General features: G+C 41.1%; 3 protein-coding genes across 6 annotated transcripts; all 3 read left to right on the top strand.

Annotated features, from left to right (window-relative positions):
• The first annotated feature begins 908 nt into the window (after positions 1-908).
• LOC139653499 (epithelial membrane protein 3-like) lies at positions 909-5,206 on the top strand. Of its 2 annotated transcripts, none has more exons than XM_071530348.1 (5): positions 909-1,054; positions 3,063-3,175; positions 3,535-3,637; positions 3,809-3,949; positions 4,431-5,206. In XM_071530348.1, the coding sequence occupies exons 2-5, from the start codon at positions 3,098-3,100 to the stop codon at positions 4,604-4,606; spliced, it is 498 nt and encodes a 165-aa protein (XP_071386449.1). In that variant the 5' UTR covers positions 909-1,054; positions 3,063-3,097; the 3' UTR covers positions 4,607-5,206. The 2 variants fall into 2 exon arrangements, with proteins under 2 accessions (XP_071386449.1, XP_071386450.1); XM_071530349.1 differs by having other exon boundaries at positions 3,046-3,175.
• An 831-nt stretch (positions 5,207-6,037) lies between these two features.
• fam83e (family with sequence similarity 83 member E) lies at positions 6,038-10,803 on the top strand. 2 transcript variants are annotated; one of them, XM_071530353.1, is made up of 10 exons: positions 6,038-6,302; positions 6,780-7,261; positions 7,447-7,593; positions 8,207-8,331; positions 8,421-8,837; positions 9,217-9,276; positions 9,398-9,457; positions 9,571-9,802; positions 9,924-10,142; positions 10,255-10,803. In XM_071530353.1, exons 2-10 carry the CDS (start codon positions 6,794-6,796, stop codon positions 10,411-10,413), a joined length of 1,887 nt encoding a protein of 628 aa, XP_071386454.1. In that variant the 5' UTR covers positions 6,038-6,302; positions 6,780-6,793; the 3' UTR covers positions 10,414-10,803. The 2 variants fall into 2 exon arrangements, with proteins under 2 accessions (XP_071386454.1, XP_071386453.1); XM_071530352.1 differs by having other exon boundaries at positions 6,505-7,261.
• Positions 10,804-11,618: 815 nt separating this feature from the next.
• Positions 11,619-18,131, top strand: utp3 (UTP3 small subunit processome component). Of its 2 annotated transcripts, none has more exons than XM_071530336.1 (16): positions 11,619-11,808; positions 12,244-12,331; positions 13,372-13,428; positions 13,518-13,574; positions 13,677-13,785; positions 13,875-13,943; positions 14,050-14,171; positions 14,301-14,456; positions 14,602-14,673; positions 14,785-14,825; positions 14,902-14,998; positions 15,342-15,467; positions 15,636-15,778; positions 15,873-15,927; positions 17,528-17,635; positions 17,799-18,131. In XM_071530336.1, the coding sequence occupies exons 1-16, from the start codon at positions 11,792-11,794 to the stop codon at positions 17,886-17,888; spliced, it is 1,407 nt and encodes a 468-aa protein (XP_071386437.1). In that variant the 5' UTR covers positions 11,619-11,791; the 3' UTR covers positions 17,889-18,131. The 2 variants fall into 2 exon arrangements, with proteins under 2 accessions (XP_071386437.1, XP_071386436.1); XM_071530335.1 differs by having other exon boundaries at positions 15,861-15,927.
• The last annotated feature ends 49 nt before the right edge of the window (positions 18,132-18,180 follow it).

The following is an 18,180-nucleotide window of genomic DNA, read 5'->3' as shown; positions in this document are numbered from 1 at the left end:
GTGGTCATAGGGCATGAGATCCTCCAGGGGTCCTTGAGGGAGTTTTAGGGGGTCCATACTTTAATTTCATTATTTATTTCACTATACATTAGCATAATGAGAGAATGTATTGAATTAAATTCTTCATGTTTAATTTTCCATATTTTTAAAAAGAAGATGGGTTTTGTTTAAATCTATCTCCAGAATGTCTAACAAGGAATTTCATGTGCAAAATAAAATATATTTTTGGTTTAAATGTAGGCCTAATACTGCTATTGATGGTTTTCATTCTTTTCAAGTAGATCCAATGGGCTAAGCTAAATAAAAAAAATGTTCGTAGCTGCGTAGAAAATGAAAACATGTAAATTAATACTTTTTACATAAAAAACACTTCTTTTTATGATGGCTTCATGCGAATTGTCTTGGGTGGTCTGAGATTTCCTGCGCATTCAGAATCAAAAGTGGTCAGTAATCAGCCCTTGTTTCCTGTCCTCCAATCAGCTTAGCTTGAAAATACTTTGGTGGTCTTCATGCCAAGTTGTGCTGAGATGTACAGCATGGGTGCATTTAAGACACGGCTTGGCTATGGCTTTCTTAATAAAATAAGACATAGCCTACAGCAATTTTACATTTACACCAAATGTTTTTTCAATTGTATGATTATTTTTGTTCTTCATTAGCCTAATATTTGCAAACTTGATCATGCCAACATATTTTGTTGCACATTTCAGTGCAGATTGAATGTTCATTGTATGTAGCTTTTTGAAATGTAGCTCTTTTAAACATTCTCAGTCCAGTGGATAGCTATTTTTAGTGTTGAGTTGGTCCAGACCACAGATTTTAGGGGGAGGGCAGGGAGGGTTTAGAGGAAATGGGTGTTGAGAACTCCACCTATCTCACTCTGCATTCCTCTTTCGTTTTTACTCTCTTTTCTCTCTTATTTGGAGCTAAAAAACCTGGGAGGAAAGAAAGAGTAGAGGGAGAGGATATCAGCAACTGTGAGAAAATCAAAGAGGCCAGGATCACTGAAGGGTACAGAACGTGTCACTCAGACCCAGGGCATTGAAGTTAAAGGGTAAGAATTTCCTCTAAACATCTTGGTCACGTTGTACTAAACAGATATGGTACTCTAGATACAGTACGCTGGTTTGTTTTATAGGACACATATACTGTAGCTGGTTTTGATTAGTATTGATGAAAATATTGCCTAAAAAGTATATTTGAGATCCATGGCCAGTTAAATATCATCAAATGCTAACAAAAGTCTTCTTATCATATTGTTAGAACATTTGTGAAAATACTTTTCAGAATTTCCACTGTATCATTAACAAACTTGTTGAAATGCCAGGCAATATCTGTGGTAATTACTCTGATTCTGTTGGTACCAGGTACCTCAAACTGTTATGTAAACCAGATGTAGAATGTAACCAAACACTTACCTCTCTGGATCGTCATCATTAATCTAAACAATGTTCTCCCTCCAGGGGCAGAGCTTAGTGTGAGAAATCACTATAGGACAAACATGTGCAAGGCAAAGTCGCCAATAATAATATAACTGTGGAAGGCGGGGTAGGGAAAAGGAGAAGTGAAAATGGCTGAACTTATTTGTGTAACCAAGAAGCCGTCTCTCATTTGGGCCACAGAGACAAATTACGCTTTTCCACTGCATGGTACTGGCTCGACTCGACTCGACTCTACTCGCCTTTTTTGGTTTTCCACTGGCCAAGTACCAGGTACCAGGTACCATATTACCTAGTACCTGGTACTTAGTGCACCAAATGCACTATAGGCTGAACTTCTGATAAAAAGTGTAATGCATTCCATGTTTGCATTACTCCCTTTTCACTTGAGTCTCTTACAGTGTAGTAACACTGAATCCAAGGTTTAGGATAATTCATTGTATAGCTTGTAGGTAGGCCACAGCGTAAATGCACACCTGATATTGACTTTTTCTCTTCTTTTACTTTTATTTTTAGCAAAACAGCTGGGTGAGCTGAAAATGAAGCAATTCTCATTTAATTTAATTTGGCTTGTATGTTTTTTCTGTGGTTGCCAATGCTTAAATCAACCTCTCTCCTCTCTTTAGCTGCCAATTGTAGTTGCACTTGTGTTTTCACAAATTATTCTGATGGAAAGAATCACTTCACTTCTCACCATTGTGATCTCTTTCTTTGTAACTGGAATGAGGCCATATCAAAAAGGCTTTAGTTGATTGAACTTTAGAGGAATAAATTGAATTGAGTCATTCATAACTCTTGCTGCTTTTTGGCAATTGGTGCATGAATAATGATGACAATGCGCTGCTGTTAAGATAAAGATGTTTCATGTTTGGTTTTTTTTCATTATAATGGCAGATTAACATCCTGTATATGTGGATCTTTTGTACCCTGATTACGAAAAAGAAATGCCACCCATATTCTGTTGGTCACACAGTATGCACAGGCAACCAGCAGATAGGGTTTCAGACTACATGCTTGTTTACAAAGGTTACAGGGGGCTGGCATTCTGATATATTCCTCAGAGACTGGTCCGGCTCTGTAGATAGGGTGAAATTCCCCAGTCTGACGTGCCTGTGGCTTGATAGATGGGCAGAGATAGTCAGCGCAGATGTTGAGAAGCATGATGAAAGTGGACACACTGCCCCCCGAGAGGCAGGCAGAGGGCCCACCGTTCCAGGACACTGCCTCGGGAATCTACTGGGCATTTAAAATGAAGAGGGGAAGGTGCTTAGCAAGAGCAGATGAGTGAACCACACTACAGAACCATTTGGAACCACTGGGTGCTCTATGGAATCACTCATGTTAGCTCCAGAGGCAGTGGAGAAACATTTTACAGGCTCAAGTGGTTCTTAAAATAACAATGGTGCAATTAAGAACCATGTAGCCTACAAAGAACATTTTTAGAGTGTTCTGCTGAACGCAAATGAACTGAAATGAGATCAGATGCCTTCGTGTGCCACCTTCTCAAATGTTCACTGTAACTGTGAAATGCATTGGGATAGACAACATAACATGAGGTGATATCACATGAGTTTGAGCAGAGCAGTAAAGACAGCAATATATTAAGGGGACGTCTGCACACAGGACACCCGGGCACTACCTCACGTCACGGAGCAGTCATGGTTTTCCTGCTGATGTCCGTAACCGCGCTGCATCTAATCACTCTGGCCATGCTCCTCATCGCCACCATGGAGAAGGTGAGAAACACACATGAACCAGTTTGTCTATTAACTGATGTTCTCTCTGCTGGGTTTCACTAGATGTCAGTGTTAAGCTGTATGACTATCAGATACGACAGAAACCAACCACAAAAATGCTGAACTTCAACATACTGATTGTGGCATAGCGTACATGGTGCCATGCAGGAATTTGGCCATTGAAATCTGATCTATTAGTTCTTAGTAAGTGCACTTCACTGTGCACATTTTTCTGGTTTTGGCACAGGGCCAAAGTGAGTAATACAAATTCCAAATAACAATTCTCTCTGTCTGTCTCTCGGTCTGTGTCTCTCTCTCTCTCTCTGTATTGTTGTCTTTCTCCTTCTTTCTTTCTGTAGTCCTGGTGGATCTGGGCAGATTCTGAAATCTCAGACCTGTGGTATAACTGCTTCCATGATAATGCTACAAATACCTGGTTGTGTGCTGCTACTAATGAAAATGGTAAATGATTAGTGGTGCTTGTTTGCATGTGTGTGTGTGTGTGTGTGTGTGTGTGTGTGCCTGTATGTTTTCTTGTCATAGTTTTTGTTTCTGTGCGTTTGGATATACAGATTTATATTTGTCTCACTTGTGGATCAGTGCCTCATGTCATTCTGTCGCCTGCTCTCCCAGACTGGTTACAGTCTGTCCAGGCGCTGATGGTCCTCTCTATGGTCTTCTCCTCCATCTCCTTCCTGGCATTTGTGGGTCAGCTGTTCGCCATGCCCATAGGAGGGCTCTTCTACTTCACAGGCCTCTGTCAAATCTTTGCAGGTGTTTGAAGGGTTATTCCTTAATCCAAATGAAAACAAACAGTGAAAACAAAACATAAGACTGGCTTAAATGGACTGAAAAAGCTCTTGTGGCAGGGTGTGACAGCTTAAAATTATACTGAAATGCATTTTGAAGTTGTAGTTTTGCTTATGCTTGTATTGATTGTTGAGGGTAGACCTGCTGAGAGATGCTGAATTGCAATGAGATGAAATAGATGAGTTGAACAGCTTGTTTTATATCTCTATGCTCTTTTCTACTCTTTACGAATCATGCATATGTACTCATTTTGATATACTCCAGAATTAACATAGATTTGGAGTTTAACAACTGAATTGTTTCAATCATGACACAACATTTAAGGCAGACATTGTTATCCTCTCCTTTCCTCTCCTGGTGAAACACATAACTTAAAAACTTCAAATGTATACAGTGACTTTTAAGTGGTAATGAGATGTGATGAATGTCTTTTGTGATTCTCCAGGTTTCACAGTCTTCGCTGCCTCCCTCATCTTCACGTTCCGCAGAAAGGAGATCTTGGGCGACTCCAGAGATCTGAGCACAGGACGCTTTGGCTACTGCTTCATCCTAGCTTGGCTGTGCGTCCCTCTCCTCTTTGTAAGTGGAGTCCTATATATCCACCTGCGCAAGAAGCAGTGAGCCAAAAAAAACTGGAAGGACAAGAGGGAAGCCATAGCAGAGTGTGATGCTTTTCACTGTTAAACATTTACCAATTGTCAATGAGCACATATAAGAAGTGAGATGATTGAGAATGAAATACCTCTTTATAAGATGAAGCTCTGATTCTGACTACTGAATATCCACAAAGAACATAAACTGTTCTGTCCTGCCACCCACACACGGTATGTGGGACATTATGTCATCATGGAGTCTCAAGAACAACATGATAGAAACTTCATACTTACACCACAGGTTCCCCCTATAGAGCAAGAGGGTCTGAGCAGATTTTGGGGGACAGCATAAATTTGCAAATTAATGAGGAAAAAATAATTTTCTTGAAACTACAATAGCTCCTTAATACTTAAAGATACAGAGTTCATACTAATACCACTCATGTGTTATTTGAAGACAAATATGTTGACGTAGAAATATTTGCTAATTAATGCATTACTTAGCTTAATTAATGACCTCATTAGCATAATTGGTGATGTTTACTATATCATGGTGATTATGGTGGGACTTTGGCAGCTCAGTGCCTCTTGTTTTTGTATTGTGTAAATATCTTATTAAACCATACAACCAACTGTGTCAAATGCAGTCACTTTGTAAAATAATAGTTATTTATTAGTTTCACCAAATGCCCCAAGAACATGAAATTTAGTGAAGCGTTTACTGAACAGGATTCATGTGTTTTATAGGCTACATCTGTGTAAAGCTTGTTTGTTTTGTGTGCAATGTGTAACACACTGCCAGTGAGGTATTCTGACATAACGCAGTGATCTCAGAAGGTGTGCTGTCTTTGTCTTTCAGTTTTGTGGCAATCACTGACACTCACTGGCATTCACTGTTGACTTTGTGAAAGTATGCTCACAATCTCTTCTAACAGAATCACTTCAGAGTAAGGAAGTAACATCAAAACAATTACAAATTGACTAGTGCCAATTCCCTTGTGTCATGATTCACAATTGTTATTTTTTATTTTTTCCAAGAACACTTAGTCATTTCCAAAGAGGAAAAGCAAACACAGAGACAGAGATTCAATGGTAGATTATCAATGGGCCAGCAGAAGACACACCTGAGATTGTAGTATTTTTCCAACGTGTGCTATTAACAGTCATACATGCATACACCTTATAATTTTAATGAAAACACCCAGCTGTGATGGCTCCTGACATCGCAGATTGGAAGTGAGTTACAGTATCTGGAGTCCTATTCTGGCCCGCAAACCTACCTGTCAGGCTGGACCAGTCAGAGGACAACCTCAAGAGAAAACTATGAAATGAATGAGAGGCTCTTTTTCATAGCCAGATAAAGGATACAGTGTATGCAGCAATATTATACAGGGGAACGCCTCAAATGCTTTAAAGAAGATAGCAAGTGAAACTTGAATATCAGAGAGGTTTTCTAGTTAAAGAGCAGTGAACCTGAGAGCAGGTAGGAGGGGCAGAGGTCTGCAGAGAGTACAGGCAGGTGCCTGATCGAGGCTTTCAGCAACTAAACGGATCTGTCAACTGCACAGAAAGCCTGGAATCCACAAACAATGTCAGTAACAAGGACTGGGAGGGTTAAAGCGAGGGAGATGACATGAATGGGAGGGAGCAAATGAACAATCACAACTCCTTGGAGCTTTTTCTGTCATGTTTGAGCCTGGGAGGTGAGATACGCAGCCCATGAGGTGAGTCTCTGTGTGTTTCGACATGTTATTGTTTTGTGTTCAAACTGACTGTTTTTTAAAAGTTAACGAACCACACCTTGATTACTTCTACACACTGATTTATTTCTTATGTCAACATGAGGCTGGTGACTTGCTTAAAGCTGCTGATCATAAAATGCGCTCAGTCAGGACTAAACTTGTGAATGCTGCTGCTTTTTCTCAGAAAGGAACACAGCGAAACTTTTCATCAAGATCTTCAGCAACATCTAGACATCTGATGTGTTCTGGTCAGCTCCTGCCAATTAAGAGAAACATGAGAAACGCTGCTGACTCTTTGTGACCCTTTGCCATGAAAGCCATCATCACCTTTACTAGTGTGAATAGTGATATGAGCCAGCCTCGAGTGGTGTTGTCCTCACATAACAGTAGTTGCTAGTTTGATCTCTGAGTTTGGATAAAAGTTTGATACAGTAGATAAGCCCTTATTCCTAGAGACAGAGTGGGCTGCAGCTATGTCAAACTCCCAAGAGCAAAGCCTGGATGAGGACGCAGTGTTCCTGCCGGTGACTGAGTCCTGCCCAGAGTTCATCCACTGTGAGAGGGAGCGCCAGGCTCTGGAGAGACTCCTGAGTGCAGGTCCAGGGGTTTTCTACAGCTGTGTCGGTACGGAGCGCTCCTGCTGCTTCCTGTCTCCTGAAGAGGTCGGTCAGATAAATGGCTGGGCGCAGGACTATCTCATTAGCCAGCTACAGGGCAGAGGGGAGCAGAGCGCAGAGGAAGGCAGCTCAGAGATGGAGGACTTCTCTGACACTTACTTCCCAACTCACTCGGACATCCCCGCCCCGTGCCTGGAGCTGGGCTGGCCTGAGAAAGGCCCCTGGATGGGAAGGGGATGTGCTACAGTCCACACCAGTCCTCCTGCCGAGGGACAACCTCCCATCAGAGAGATCATCCGACGGTATCTGCAGGGGGCCAGTCAGGTATGTAAATATTTTATGGATGGAGCAAAGAAGATATTTTTGTAAAAGTAAATGATAAGAGAATTTGCATCTGATCATCAGTAAAAAAGAAGAAAAGACGGGAGTTTTTTTGTTTGTTTGGTGTGAGTCTCTATCAAAATGATTCTGTCAACTACAGTTTCGCTGACATTTTGTGTACTGCACAGGTAATTGCCATAGTGACAGATAAATTGACAGACGGCACCGTAATTGGTGATTTACACAATGCTGCCTCTCGGGGAGTCCCTGTTTACATCATCCTGAACCAGAGGTCCATTCAGGAAAACTTCATGACCAACAGGCTCAGGCATCCGGTGAGTCGCTGTTTCACATTCATCACTCACCTAATGGCCATCCTCCACAGTGTATATGTAGATATTTTAATTTACCAAAATTAGACAGCAACAACCCAGCAGGTCAACATATTAATGGACTGTTTTGTAACACAGCAACAACATATCGAGTATAAAGTCACATCTGAAGGCTGGCTTTAAAACTATGAAAAAAACTACTAAACGCTAAACTATCAGCGTCATAAAAACTTGACACACTGCATACGTAGGCCTGCTCCAGACAAGTGCATCGTAAAGTGCAAGTGTGTTGTTTTTTTAACATCAGCATGCTAATGTTAGGAATGCAGCATGTACATCAAGCAGCACACAGCTAAACTGGTTGCACAGCATTCAGTGTGGTCTGCATGTCTCTCTGATAGTGAGGACTCATCTGTGGTTAAGAACAAAAGAAAGGTTTTTCTTTTAGTTATTTGCATGACTACTGTGCATGAAGATGATAAATATGCAAAGCAGAATTTAAAATCTGTTCATAATATGGCTATAAACTATTGAGAATGACCTAGGTGATTATTGTCTTTTTGACAGCTGATATGCCGTGTGTACAGCAATCTTGTCATTTGGTTGGCTCTCACAGAACATGCAGGTCCGTGTGCTTGGAGGGAAAACCTTCTGCTCAAGGATGGGAGCAAAGGTAGTAGGAGAAATGAAAGACAACTTCATTCTACTGGATTTGGAGACAGTGATTCATGGTAGCTACAGGTACAACAGCCATGTCTTTCAACCCATTCCTTCCATACCTATTACACACAGAAGAAACTGACATAACAGGCTGTCTTTGTACTCTCTAGCCTCACGTGGACGGATGCCCACCTGCACCGGCAGCTGATCACTGTTCTAAGCGGCCCGGTCGTTGAATCATTTGATCAGGAGTTCAGGGTCCTTTTTGCTGCCTCATCCCCCATCCCGGACACATGGAAGGCTGCCAGCCCCCCGGTGGACGCGCCCCATCTGCTGAAAGAGTTCCCAGACCTCCATCTCCCAAAATATCTCCCCTTGGAGCCCGTCACCAGCCCCACTCCGCCTGCCGATTCGCCTCTGGACTGGGAAGCCCTGGGGGTCGTCCAGAGAGACAGTCCTGTCAATCATCATGAGGAGATTGTGCCCATGGAAAGGCCACTGCAGAACAAAATGCTGTTTGATGAAAAAAGGACACCCACTATGGATGAATTTGCTCATAGTAGAAATCGGTTTCTGGATCAGGAAAGGTACACATAACATCTCAATTAACCAAATGTCTGTCACCATTAGTGACTCCCTAAAGTTGCCTTTTTGGCCCAGGATATACTAAAGATTCAGAATCTTTATTAAGGTTTCATTAATTCATTCATTCCTCTAACTATATCTTCTGTGCTGTAGAAGGCAAGTTAATGAAAGGTTTGGTTTTTGCTATAGGAATATCCGATGAAATGGACAAAAGGTATAAAGAAAAGCTAAATTTACCATTTTATGAAACCAATGCCGAAATAGTTAAACAAGTTTTATCTCTTTGTAACTTGACCCATGGAGTACAGCACAGTTTCTGTATTTTGTATTAAGAGTTGTTTGTACATGCCTTTACCCTCCCTCTCTGTTTGTATGTGCCAGGATATGTGAAAACAAAACCTCAGTGACAAACAATCTGCAAGATAAACCAACACGCTGCAAGTGAGTCTTGGTCACAGGCAAAGATGAGATACAACACTGGGTTCTGAGTAATGGGCATCAATGTGTTTCTTCTGATACTTTTTTATGGTGACATTTCCCTGGGATCTGATTATTTTCACAGCAGCACACAACTCCCCCAGACCGATAGCTTCAATCTGACTACCGCAGAATTACAACAAAGGTAACACCAAAAAGATAACCAAGAGCTTGATAAACATCTTCACAGACTTACATTAGTTTAAGTTTGGGCTTGAAATGTCAAATCCAAAGGAAAATGTGTTTTGCCTCCTCCAGGGTGGAACACAAAATAGAGCGGGCCTATCACAGGCAGCTCTCCAAAGAGAAGAGCGCTAATTCAGATGACAGGACAACAGTGAGACCTGGTGAAAAGAGAAGGGAGCAGAACCCAATGCACACCTTTTCCTCCACTCAGAGAAGAGAGCGTTCAAGGACGGAGGGCATTTTGGAAGAAGACATTAACATGGATAGAAATGGCTCCAGGGTAGACGGCCAATCCTCTTCTAGAGTAAGTCACTACTTTATGAATAAATCCATTGCCTTTATTGTAATTTCAAAATATTGGGGTCAGCTTAGACACCCAAATACTCCAAATGACAGAAAATTGCGATGCTTTTCTCTCTTAACAGAGACCTATAATACTGAGGGTGCCGCAGTCTGAGCGCTTCAGCTCACTGAGTGACATCATGAGGAGGCTGAAGCCTCAGCAGAGCTCATCAGCACAGCAGAGAACCGGATTTAAGACTGCAATGTCAGATCTGAGCAGGTCCATGGTTGACCTGAGCGTACACAACACAGACGCAAACCAAGAAGATAGAGGAGTCCCAGTGCCAAGGTTGCAGGCCAGTGTAAGTGTGTGGATTTGTCATGTTTGTGTTTGTATGTGAAGAGCAAAAGAGAAAGCTTGAGACACAACTCACTAAGAGAGCATTGTGTTTTTTCTCCCTCCTTCCTTGACAGTGCTTTGACCCCGGTCACGTGACACCTGCTCTTGCCCTGATGAGCAAGAGGAATGATGAAATAAAATCTCTGTTCTACAGAACTCCAAAAACCTTTCTTCCCAGCACCAGGCCTCGGAGTACCAGTTTTGGATTTCAAATGGACTGGGGAGGCCACTGATAGACAGGGAGGGAGGAGTTAAACAACTGGAATGAGGAGCAAGGAGGAGACGCAAGAGCAATATCCTCTGTCTCCGAGGAAAGGCAGCTGCCAGTATAGTGCCGACTAGAGCGACAAGTTCTGACTTCTGCAGTGTTAATTAGCCCAACAAAGTGAAACAGGCCATGACTATGAAAAAAAAATCAATCAGGTGTTGTTGGCATGTAGGATCTATCTGTGATAACTGTTTTATTGTATGCTATATGTGAGGATACAGGCACAATGGCAATAAAAAAGCCTAAATTATGAATACATGGACTGTGTGGGAAATTAAGTTACCACTCCTCATTTGTTAACAAAGGGTTTTACACTGTTTTACTTTTATAATGTGTTTAAATGGATTTAAAAAAAAACAACTCATAAAATGTATTTCAAATAAAACAAACAAATAGTAAACATGTTGTCCCCCACCACTGATGTAGTTCCACTCTTGGGTCAGTCAGTGATTGCTGAGTGTACTTGAAATATGAGTGAAATTGTAAAAGCATTTTCATATGGGACAATGAAAGGACAGATTGACCATATATTTCTGTTGCCTACTCCCCTCAGAATTAGGCTTACAAGTTATATCTTGAAATGTAGTAACTGTAATTGTCCTGTTTTTACTCAATACAGTACAAAATATAAGAACTACAATACGCAATAAATACAAGCAGTACATTACACAATGTACACTATAATACAATTGATATACAATATAACATACAACACCAGGAGCGTGAGTGTTATGAATAATATAAATGCTAAATGTGTGATATATGGTATTGCACAGTAGGTAAGTGGTAATATGATAAAAGTAGTCAACGCTGATAGCACAGTGGTAGTGCAGTAACAGTACAACAGTCCAACAACTGTACAATAACTACAGTGTCTTGTGGTTAGAGGTTTCCACTGACTCTCACTTCAACACATCAACCCAGTCTGATGTCTCCAAGTGACATGTGTGTAGACTATTATGTTACCTATGATAACTTTAACTGTATTGCTTTACCGCTGAGACCCCATTCATTGTCAATGCCGCTCCCTAGCGGCACAAAGTCAACGTTACAGTGTGACTAACGAACGAACGAACTAACGAGTCCCCGCTTAGACTGTCAACTATTGTTTGACCGCTAGATGGCGATCACAGCAAGCAACCAAGTGGAAACCAGACGTAGAAGAAGAAATCAAGGAAGCACATGGAAACATCGGAAATGTGTTCAACTGTATGTGATTGTTAGAAGAGTTTTCGTTTCATTTAATCATCAAATATAAACACTAGCGTTGAAACGTGCGGTTATTTTACCGATGTAACGGCGTAGTTAACGTCTAGCAACCGGGTTCATTCAGCTTTTCCATCATGGTTCGAGCTCAAAGGTGAGTTACAGTAAAATCAGTACGCTTGCATGGTTAACATGGATGTTATGAAGTTAACTAGCCTCGTAACTAGTTTGCAAACTTTTAGGTAGCTAATATTTTATGCCAGAAGAAATATAACTCACTAGACAGGCGTTGGCTTACTTGAAATCCCTCTTTGATAAAACGAGTCAAATGTCGTTTATGGTGGTGACTTTACTGCACTGACAACATTTTGTCTCCATGAAGGTGTTAACAATCAGTGCGTTGTGTTATGATTAGCTGTATTTGAACCCTAATAAGGGTAATAATTGAGCTCTAATAAAGCAGCGAGTAGAATATGCAACACTTTACGGTTCAAGTGCAGCTGGCTTGTGAGGCGCTGAAGTGCAAAGCTAAAAACATTCACTGAAAGAAGAGATTAACTCACTTCTGCCTCCGCTCTTCATTGCTCAGAGCAAAGAAACTGCAGAGGCCAAAAACGGCCAAGCAGTATGATGATGACGACCCCGAAGCCTACAAGGACATGCCTGTCCCTGACAAGGTAAGAGGACACAGCACGCGACACTAGCTCTGTCACAGGTGGGGGTTTCTGCGTGCAGCACTATAAATTATATAAATGAATGCACCTCACTGAAAGACGGGATCGTTACAGCATTGATACTAGTGTTGACACATTAATCAATTAGTCCATAGACAGAAAATAAGTCGATTATAATCTTGATAATCGGTTAATCGTTTTATTCATTTATCAAGTACAAATACCAAACATTTGCTGGTTGCAGCTTCAAAAATGTTAAGATTTGGATGTTTTTCTTCATTTCATATGATCATAAAATGAATAATTTGGGGCTTTTTTTGGGCTGCTGGTCGGACTAAGTAAGCAATTTTAAGTATCACTTTGAGCTGTGGTAACTTCTGATGGGCATTTGTCATTATTATTTGTTTTATGTTATAGACTAAATGATTAATCGAAGATAGATTGTTTGATTAATGAAAACAATCGGTAGTTGCAGCCCTACTTGATCATTCTTCTGGAAGGGAGAGAACATTGTGTCAAATTTAAATGTGATTGAATTGAGTGCCTCATCTCATTACTAGGATATGTTAACTGCCAGCCCAAGAACAGCTAATAACTGAGGTACAACATACAGAGAGCAGGAGAAATCTGTTTTCACGCTGTATCAATTGCAGAAAAATGTGAGATTGTATTAATTGTTCCTCACTGAAAACTTAAAGGTATTAATAGCAATAGATACTGTGCACGTTTTTAAAATAACATTTGGTGCTCTTTGATTTTTCACCGCTGTGTCATGTATTTTTCTATTATGTTTACTTTTTCTTCTCACTGAAATGCATCATTTGTATTGTGCAATATTTAACTTAAGGGTTAAAACATTCACTGTTCCCTCTGTAAAATCAGTAAGTGTAAATAAAAATGCGTCATTCTCAACCAATAGGCTGTCAACACTCCAGCTCTACTTTGCTGCACTCTTAACTGTACTTGTGTTTGTTGCTGTGTCAGCATCGACTCAGCTGACAGTCAGACATGAACATATCTGTTGTCTCTTTTCTTCTCACCAGAAATCTTCACAGTACACAAAGGACAAAATTGACGAGTTTCATGATGAAAAGATTGCAGTAAGTTTCCATCATGGGTAATTTTTTTGGTAAGTGTCTGTCTTATTTTCATGGACTCTTACTATTTTACCATCATCTCTTTGCCATAGAAACTTCTCGCCAGCGGTGTTCAAATGGACAGTGACCAGGAGGATGAGGATGATGAGGTGACAGACTTTTTGGACCCGTTTGTTTGTTCTTGCCAATATGTTTGCACCGTCTTTTGATAATTCAGTTCAAGCTAATTCAAGTTCAACTGAATTTTACAGGAGGAAGTTATGGCCTTGGATGATTCTGAGTCAGAGGAGGAAGAAGAGTATGAGGAAGAAGAAGAGGGGACCGACATGGAGAGTGATTTAGAGGGCAAGAAAGATGACGGTAAAAAGAAGACTCAGTTGCCATTTAATCCTCGGTTTACACCTTTGTCAGACTATCCTGATTAACTATAACTGTGTTGTCTTCCCTAGATCTCCCTAATGATATGGCATGGGGCAACAAGAAGAAGATGTTCTATGACTCTGATTATGTGGCTGCCAGTAAGCATCTTTCATCCTCACTCATATTATTGAGGCAATTTATGTTCATTTTTTTGCCTGTGTGGCTAATGCAGGCTTGATGCAACTTGTAATTTTGTTATTGCAGAAGGGAAAACACAAGAAGCGTTGGAAGCAGAGGACCAAGAGGAGGAAGAAGAGGCTAAGAATATTCAAAAACGCTTGGCTGCGAATCTGAGTGAGGAGGATTATGATCTAAACTTTTTTCAGGTATTCACTTCATGAATCTCTTTCCCATACATATCAATTTAATTCCATTTGTGATGATAAATCATTACTATTGGTAGTAGTAATAGTTTTCCTTATATCTTATTCTTGTATATGTCTACCTAAATGTAGGAATTTGCTGTGGAGAAGAAGGATGAAGAGAAGAGTGTAGAAAAGGAGGAGAGGATTGTGAAAGACCTGAAGCAGATGTCCCAGAAGGAAAAGATGAAACTTCTGAAGAAGGAATCACCAGAGCTGCTTGAACTCATCCAGGATTTCAAAGCAAAGGTAAAACACACACACACACACACACACACACACACACACACACACACACACACACACACACACACACACACACACACTGCTTACCTATTGTAGAACAACATGTAATGACTTCAGCATGTGAATTATTGCTGTTTCTGGTGTGCAGCTTGCAGAACTGAAGGATGAGCTGCAGCCCCTCGTAGAGATGGTCAAGGATGGACGGATCCCGCCAGGAAAAGTGAGTCCAGTTTAACTCCATTTGTAGCACCGTGGCTGTGCGATCAGGCACTGAGATTAGAGGATTTATATAAAATCTTCTCATTTATAATTTTTCTCCTGTTTTCCAAAGGGTGCTGAATACCTCAAGACGAAACAGCAACTTTATCTCAAGTAAGTTTTAATTAAATTGTAACTTAATATTGCTGTCTTTCATTGAGCATTTGCTAATCATTGTTTCCTGCCACAGTTACTGCACAAACATCAGTTTCTACTTGGTGCTGAAAGCAAAACGAATCCCTGCTCACAACCATCCTGTGATAGAAAGACTGCTCACCTACAGAAATGTAAGTCCATTCATATTGACACCTGCTGTCAATATGAACCGGCAAATGTGTCTTCACCCTGTATGTCTATCAGTCAATAGTCTTTTATTTTGGACAGTAGGCCGTCAGTCGTTACTGTGTGACTGTTCTTTGACACTCTTGCTGTTTCACGGTGGCAGTATTAACTATTTGGGCAGCAGGTTGGCCTAATGAGCAGTGAGACAAGCCTGCCAGCTCCAGGGGAACTGTCCTGTAGCCAACCCTCCGCTCTGCTCTACACCTCTGGAGGGAAAACGAAAAGAGAATTTCCCCATGGGGATCATAAAATATGTGTGACTGAGTCTTGAATGCCCTCCTCCCGCAGCTCATCAATGAACTCAGTGCAGTAGATGCCCGGCTTGCACCACAACTTCGCAAGCTACTGGCCGGAGAGCAGAAAGAAAAGGCCACCAGGAGGCCAGTGGGAGGCAAGCAGGCTAAGAAGGACAAGGTGAGATATGCTCCTTCAAGTGTGCCTTCATTCACAGACCTGATGGACATGATAATTTTGAATCTTTAATGGAGGATAAACATGGAGCTTCAAGGAACTTAATGTAGCTATTTAATTTTCATGAATAACAATGTTTCTGCCATTCTGCGCTCCCATTGTTGTTTCCAGGAGTCTGGAGAGGCAGTGCCTGAGGCTGCCGAGGACTCAGACTCTGACCTGGATGAGGAGGCTGCACTGCGCTTCTACAGAGGAGTCGAGGAGAAGCTGAAACTGAAGAGGAAGAGCACAAGCAACGACCCACAGGATGAAGCGTGAGTATGATTTGTATCAGTCCACGAACGGCAGTTGGGACAGAATCAATTGGGGATCTAATACCTTCTCAATTTGTTTCAGATTGGAGGAAAGCGGAGATGAGGAGGAAGAGATGGATCCAGATGCTAAGAGAGGCATCACCTACCAGGTACTGGGTTGCAATCACCTATATCAGTGGTTCTCAACATGGGGTCCAGGGACTACCAGGGGTCCTTGAGGGGGCTCCAGGGGGTCCCCAAGCAAATGTATCTATTGTTAAACTTCATTATTTCATTTACAAGAAGTTAACACAATTAGAGAATGTAGAAGAATGACTATTTTGATCATAGTTTCACTGTTATCGCTCTACCTACAATACAGATATTCATGGAATTCTGGACAAAATCACATCGAACACTAAAAATATTCTCAGATTTGGGTTCGAGACAAAATCTCACCAAATGGGGGTCTATGGCCCTAATATGTACTAAATTAGGGGTCCTTGATATGAAAAAGGTTGAGAATCACTGACCTATACAATGAAATAATATGCATTAAAGGGGGATTAAGTAATTTATGACTTTTATCAACCTCTATCGGCAACCAAGGAATTGCGACAACATAAGCAGGGAGTGTTTTCCCCCCTAAAACTGTACGGGTCGGAAAGGGAATTTTTAAAACCCTAAGTCTCAGTGCCTGGTGAAGTAACTGTTGGGTCTTTGGTGTTGATCAACAACCATATTAAATCCCTGCAGATATGTTAGGATATGTCCATGACAAGGTCCCCACGGGTCCTTGAAATCCTTGAAAGTTTGTGAATTTGAGGGGGGGGGAAATCAAGGCCTTGAAAGTTTTTGAAAATAGACATAAATAGACATGGGTCATTGAAAGTGCTTGAATTTATATATTTTGTGCAAGAATAGAAATTGAAGTTCTTTTGGTATTTTTTTTTTTTACTTAACGTTAGTAAATAGGCTACGTTCCGCTGTCTGCATGTGTGTCTCCCACCGTCTGTGCGTCCTTGTTTCACGCACCACCTGCCTCGAGAAAGTGCGACGGTCACGTGCGTGCATGAGTGATTGAAGTCGAATGATGCAGGTTAAACAGCGGCAAGCAAGCGAGAAAGCTAACGTTAAACGAACCTTCAGCTATGCCTGGAAAATGTAAATTCCAGGACTCGTGGCTCAACTCTTAAATAAGTCTCTGTCTCTATCGCTGAACTTACACAATATATTGTTTTGCTGTGCAGTGTTAGAGAAGGCAAGAGACCACATAGTCTGCCATCACTGTAACACAGCACAGTTGAGAAGTGTTCACACATTTAAGCCTCTCTCACTTTAATTGTCGTCTGTGAGCTTCTGTAAAGCCTGCTAGTTCTCATTATAAAAATTTTCAGTGTCGTAACGGTAATTAACCTTGATCCGTGTCTCAAACTATGCCGTGTTGGATCCTTGAATTTGAGGGAATTGGGCCTGGAAAGTCCTTGAATTTGATGTTTAAGGTGTGGGAACCCTGCCTTGATATGTCATCGTGTGCTATGGGACAGTAAAAATCTACAAATGGTATGGGAGCAGTCGTTCATTATAGAATTTATTGAATTTGTTCTGGCACAGTGTATAAATGTTCTGCTCAAAGCATTACATCAGAAAATTCTTTCAGTACATTCAGTTACGTCCCTCATATCATTATTTCATGCATTCCATGTCAGACTTTGTCAAATCCCATTTTTGAACCATTAGTCTGATCATGTGCTTGTACCAATTCCACAGATGGCCAAAAACAAAGGACTCACACCAAAGAGGAAGAAAATCGACCGTAATCCCAGAGTCAAACACCGAGAGAAGTTCAGAAGGGCTAAGATCCGCAGAAAGGGCCAGGTTTGTAACCCACATCACAACAATTTCATTATGTTCAAGTGCATCATAAGGCTTCCTGAGGCTATTTTTGAGGGTTCACCAGTTTAAATCAAGAATTCACATTTTTAATGTATCAAACACATTTCAACTGGACGTTAAAAAGATCATTGTCCGTATTTACCAGGTCCGCGAGGTTCGTCGGGAGGAGACGAGATACAGCGGAGAGTTGTCTGGTATCCGTGCTGGAGTCAAGAAGAGTATCAAACTTAAGTAACCAACACAAACACAGGTGTGAGATGGAATACAAAATACGCTGCCAAGCGTAGCCATGGGAGTAAGACAATCCCAATGGACTGTACTCATGTGATTTTATTGTGTGATGGGTGACTATTGTAGTAAAGCATATAATTTTACCATTTAGCTGTCCATCATCTGTTGTACAAATGACATTGAACTGCTCACTTGTGTTGTATTGAATGCAATTATGTAATGTGAATAAACATTTCAAACACTTCTATTAAGAGCATATTGATTTCCCTCTAGAAAAACAGCACAAATACCTTCAA

Source organism: Centroberyx affinis, unplaced genomic scaffold (genome assembly GCF_046629955.1).
Source record: "Centroberyx affinis isolate AG114_WGS23_722 - 3 ecotype Tasmania unplaced genomic scaffold, CSIRO-AGI_Caff_v1 ptg001915l_1, whole genome shotgun sequence".
Taxonomy (NCBI): domain Eukaryota; kingdom Metazoa; phylum Chordata; class Actinopteri; order Beryciformes; family Berycidae; genus Centroberyx; species Centroberyx affinis.
This window is presented reverse-complemented; position numbering and strand designations above follow the sequence as displayed.